The sequence below is a fragment of the Nelumbo nucifera genome, chromosome 3 (assembly GCF_055504915.1).
Source record: "Nelumbo nucifera cultivar China Antique chromosome 3, China Antique-T2T, whole genome shotgun sequence".
Lineage (NCBI taxonomy): Eukaryota > Viridiplantae > Streptophyta > Magnoliopsida > Proteales > Nelumbonaceae > Nelumbo > Nelumbo nucifera.
Genome location: NC_142651.1, coordinates 52696214 through 52701790, shown reverse-complemented (window position 1 = coordinate 52701790; position 5577 = coordinate 52696214). Strand labels below are relative to the sequence as shown.

Genomic DNA, 5577 nt, shown 5'->3' with positions numbered 1-5577 from the left:
TGCACAGAGGTCTATTCTTCCATTTTTTGGTTCCTATTTTAGTCCTTTTGAGATTAACTGATGCTTGTGTGGTGGTTGACAGACATTGGACCGTCCTTGTTGGGTGTTGCAAACCTGTTTTCTTTCCTTTTGGATGTCGGTCACCCAACATATGCTTGTTGGGCTGATCCTTTTTTACTTTTTTTTTTTTTTAAATTCAATATGGTTTAAGAAAAAATGCCCAGAACTGTCGTCGTATCTTAATCTATTGGGTAAATTGTTGAAACCTCTCTTGAAGTTTTTGACCATTGCTCAAATCTTCTCTGAAGTTTAATAATTGCAATTACCTCCCCTGAATTTTTAGATATAGTTGTAAGTATATCCCTTTAGATAGCATGTTCTAAACAGGGCATGAAAATGCCTAAAATACTCATGCAATTACTATTAAGGCTGATTTCTATAAAAAAAATACAAACTTTATGAACAATAAAAACAAAGAGAATTTAAAGTTGCAGCCCTTTGAGTTATTGATTTTATGGACAAATTTGAAAAATAAATCAATTTTACATAAGAGATTGGAAGGGTTTGGGGTAGTGATTCATATGAAGAGAAAATTTAGAAAATAAACATTTTTATCAAAAGCAATTGCATATTTGTATGGGTATTTTGACATTTTAATACCTCTTTTTAGAAAATTCTACTAGAGGGGGCCTATTTGTAACTATGTCAGAAATTACACGGGATGGAATTGCAATTAACAAACTTTAGGGGAGGTTTTGAAAATACATTATATCTACGACAATGGTAGAAAATCCAAAAACTTAAGAGGCAACCATGTGCAACTAATAAATTTTAATTAATAAAAAATAACCTACATTATGTTTATCTTATTGTATGTAAATTATCAAACAATTTAGAAAAATTCAATATTTTTATTTAACTTTTTGATTGCCTCTTAGAAAAACTTAAGAGGCAATCATGTGCAACTAATAAATTTTAATTAATAAAAAATAACCTACATTATGTTATCTTATTGTATGTAAATTATCAAACAATCTAGAAAAATTCAATATTTTTGTATAACTTATTGATGGATCCATGTATTTTATAGGCCATCTATAGATCCATTGTATGGTTGTTTCTTAGTTCTTACTATCAAGATTACACAACACGATGGAAAAGAAAATAGATCTTTTTAATTTTTATATTTTCACAATTCTTTAATGCCCCGTTCGCTTTTCGATAAGTTATTTACCCGGGTAAATGTGTGTATTTACCTATATTCTTTTATTTCTCAAGTAAAAAAGAAAATGGCCATGAGGGAGAGGAGTCAAGATTTCCATAAAGAATTTTAGCATCTTCGAGCAAAATTAAGCTGATCAACGAATGCTTATTTACTGCATTCTTATGGTAATGTCATCAATACTGCTCAAAGATTTCCATCAAGAATGTTGCTTTTCTCATCCCTTGAATTGAGGTCTTAGCTGAAATAGCAAGATCTTTCTGCTGGAATAACGATAGCATCTTGGAGCATAATTTGCAACTTGAGCACATCAGGGGCTGTGCAACGTGAAGGGCCATTATTCAATTTTGGTCATAGCTATCTGGACCAGGGGCTGTACAACCTGATTTTACTTCATTTTAATCTACCATGGAAGTATTCTTTTATTATTTCAGCAGCAGGAATTCAGGGGGAGGATTATAAGTTGTTAATGAATCTGCATGTTTTGATAAGCACATTGGAATGGTTCAGAGACTTGACAAAATGATGAATAGGTTTAGATAACTTTCACATTTCTTGAATACTGAACACTAAGAACAGAAGATCCCAACATTAAAAGGCACAAAGAATCATAACATGGACGGAAAACAACACAATACACTGATTCACAGGCCTGCTGACACCAATCCATGTAATGTGACAATACCAATCATAGTGTTTTGATGGTCAATGACAGGTAGGAATTGCACAGGTGATGGTGGGGACTCCATCTTCTGCATGGCTTCCACCGCCATTGCATCAGGACCAATTGTTCTTGGGTTCCTGGAAAACAAAAGGGGTTTCAGTAAATATTTCATATTTGCATCAGTCCGGGGAACACAAGACCTTTTAATAAAGTGAGATATGACCCAGCTTTTTCCTTTTTACCTGTTGCACATCTCTCCCACGGTGAGCTTGAAGATACCCTCTTTACTCGCCTTGAGGGTTCGCCTCAGATCACCATCAGTAAAAGTCCCAATAAGATGGTAGCACTCATCAACAACAAGTAGACATCCACATCCCTTACTTGTGAGTTCTACTAGTTGATCCATGATCAAATCTTCTTCCCTGCACACTGGAAGCTCCTCTTTCTTTTTCATAACATCCTTTACCTGCATCCCAAATGATAAGTCACGTCAAATTATATCTTCAGACAGAGAAGGGAAACCATATCAATAGATGAATAAGAACTTCCCCTCCTCTGCATCTGGTTCCAGCCAGAGGGAAAGGAGCTAAACTGAGTTGAATCCCTTAAAATGCACAACTTAATTCTGCCAAAAATAATAGATTGCTCAATATTCATAACAGAAACCCATTGAGAAAAAAACAAATTCCCATTGACTCTCATTGTTGAGATTAATAAATATGACCCAGATCAGAAAATTGAGCAGATAAAAAAAAGCAAAAAATTCACTTAATAACTGGTTCATGGCTAAAAGCATTATTTCAACTGCCCTTAAATGATCATGCCACTCGTAAATCACTATTAAATGAAAAGGACCCAGATCTTTAACTACCAACTGTGACTGAATTACAACAGCATCCACACCTAATAACAAAAAGGTACCCCAGACAACCTTCAGTTCATAATTCAACTAACTATTCACTGCCAACATCTAAAATACCATAAAAGACGAATTTTAATTCCTTCCTCGATCCAAAAATAATTATCTATTGAGAATACAAAACATCCAAACCACCAAGAAAGGAACCATTGTTTTGTTTTGAGAAATAAAAGCAAAGAAGTCCAGATCTGAAATCTATGCAAGGATCAAAAAACAGCCAACGATTAACTAAAAAGCAATCCAATCTGATACCTACCTTGTGAGTAACGATCCATATAAAGAAAAGGGATTACAATAAATTCCACATAAAACATCAAACTAACTGATCGTGAAACCAAATTATGAAACTAAACATTATCCAGATCTGTGTTCACAAACAAAAAGTAAAAGCGATGCAAACCAATAGACTATCTAACTCAAATTAGATCAAACCATTCTCACCTTAAAAATAAGGCTCTTCCCAATCCTCCCAGCGGGATGATTCGCTGCGTACTCATCCCTTGTCAGATTCTTCGCACCCATTAGAGCAATCGCCACCGTATCTCCAAAAACCATCTGAATTGCCGTTGAAGTCACCGGCGCTAGATCGAAAGGGCATAATTCTCTCTCCAAAGGCAAATGTACATTCATATCACAAACACTCGTCAGCAAATTCCCCTCCAACGACGTGACGGAGATCAAGAACGCCCCTTTCGCCTTGGCACAGGGCACCAATCTGAGTAGCTCCTCGGTGTTCCCAGACTTGCTAAAGAAAATAAGAAGATCATATTGGGACAGAATGCCGATATCGCCATGGAGAGCATCGACGGGAGACAAGAAACCCGATTTGATGCCGAGAGAAACCAGGGTCTGAGAGATCTTTTGGGCGACGAAGCCAGATTTTCCAACACCGGTGAAGAAGATTGTACCTTTGGCATTCAACAGGGTCTGGGTGAATGTCAGGGTCTGAGAGAGATCGAGGTTCTGAAAGAAGAAATTAAGATATTTCTGCTGTGATTTGAAGAGATTGAGAAGTTCGTTAGGGTTAATTTGTGTCTGTGTTTCTTTAGGGGGTGAGAAGATGTCCGGAGATGGCGGGAGAGATCCCATTTTCGCTCCCCTGGGCTCAAAGGTATGTCGGTGTTCTTTGAATAACGACGATTCTGTGATAAAACAATTACTAAATTCTCGTATTATACCCGTATAGTATGCGAATTCACAGCGAACTTTATAGATATACGGTAAAATACGCGATTTTATCATTTATTCATACACCACGTGTACGTCTAATATTGAAGATTTGAAGTGAAGTTCTTTCAGAAATACGAAGCGAAACAAGGTCAGTCAGTGTGACACAGTGACATGCGCAGCGCGCGCGTCCTCTCTCTTTCTCACAGTATTTTCAACGAACACCTCGAGAGAAAACAGAAGAACCCAGGAAAAACATCTTATAGCGGATCATGGGATGAGCAACTAGGTAGATAACTACACCCTCTCTCTCTCTCTCTCACACACACACACACACGCAATATTTTCAACGACCACCTTGAGGGAAAACAGATAAGTAGAGGAGGATCTTTATTCTTTAACAAAAGGCATAGTAGTGAAGCGCGTACGCCCTCTCTCTCACAGTACTTTCAACGAACACCTTGTAGGAAAACAGAAAACGGGAAACAGCAACGGAGAGCTCCACCAAACATCGTAGCAGATCATGGAAGAAACAAAGGAGATGAGTAGAGGTCAGCCGTGAACAAAATGGGCAACTTCTCTTCCGGCTCTGGGCTCTGGTGTGTGTGAGAGAGAGAGAGAGAGAGATTGGGGGGAGGGTTTCAACTTTCAAGTTCAACTATTAATGGATGAATTAATCGTGAAAAAGATGGGCTAGAGAAATTCCATCTGGGCGGTCTTACAACTTTAACACGTTGCCGTTGGCTACCCAAAGCTTTGCGTATTTTCCATCTCATGTTCGGGTTTTACACGTAGGCGGGCCCACTTGATGATGCGGATCTCATATGAGGGGAGACGCTTTTGACGTCTGATCAGATCTAGATACTCCACTTGTCCCCCACATTGTTTTTGGCATGAAGTCCACGTGCCCACTTCATCCAAGAGATGCTGCTTCTTTCCCTCGCGAATCACGATGGGCTGATTGGCTGAACATTCAGCTAAGCAACGCTCCACATAATTAGCTATTTAAAGGGCTGAATCAGATATCCCTTCAAATGGCTGATTTGGGCTCTCCAAACTTTTCATGGGGCCCACCTTGGCAAGCCAAAATCCGATTGTGCTTTGCTCTCCAACATTCAGATGAGAGATACTTCAGCTGCTTAGATGTGCTTTGGATAAGCTATCTAAGGGAATGCTTGGAAGCGCGGACGTTTTTCTGAAAAACAGTGCTACGTCAGATCCTCGTAGGCGATTCAACAAACACCCACATACATGATTGTTTGGTTCAAGTGTTTCTTGAAAAAAACGCTGAAAAACAGGCATGCCTCATAAATTAGTTCCCAACCATTGCATGAAACATCAAATTTGGCGTTTCACGATTGTTGCCCCCAACGGTTGACTGATATGGTGAATACGTGTATCCTATGTGGTGCTTACCTATCAGATGAGTTGTCACTAGTGGGAATGTTCTTGTGCTTCTTGGCCTACTGGAACATTCTAACCCAACGAGTGGTAGGGTTTTACCTCTACTCATTTTCTTCTTGCCGCCGGAAGTTTTCTCTCCTCTGACGATTGATGCTCTGTAACCTCTACTCGTTTTTTTCGTCACTGTCGTTGTTGGAAGAG

General features: G+C 38.6%; 1 protein-coding gene across 1 annotated transcript; it reads right to left on the bottom strand.

Annotated features, from left to right (window-relative positions):
• Positions 1-1736: 1736 nt before the first annotated feature.
• Positions 1737-5077, bottom strand: LOC104600887 (putative arabinose 5-phosphate isomerase). The gene is made up of 3 exons (XM_010264039.3): positions 3247-5077; positions 2129-2352; positions 1737-2023 (listed from the first exon to the last, which is right to left on the bottom strand). Exons 1-3 carry the CDS (start codon positions 4045-4047, stop codon positions 1867-1869), a joined length of 1182 nt encoding a protein of 393 aa, XP_010262341.1. The 5' UTR covers positions 4048-5077; the 3' UTR covers positions 1737-1866.
• Between the last annotated feature and the right edge of the window lie 500 nt (positions 5078-5577).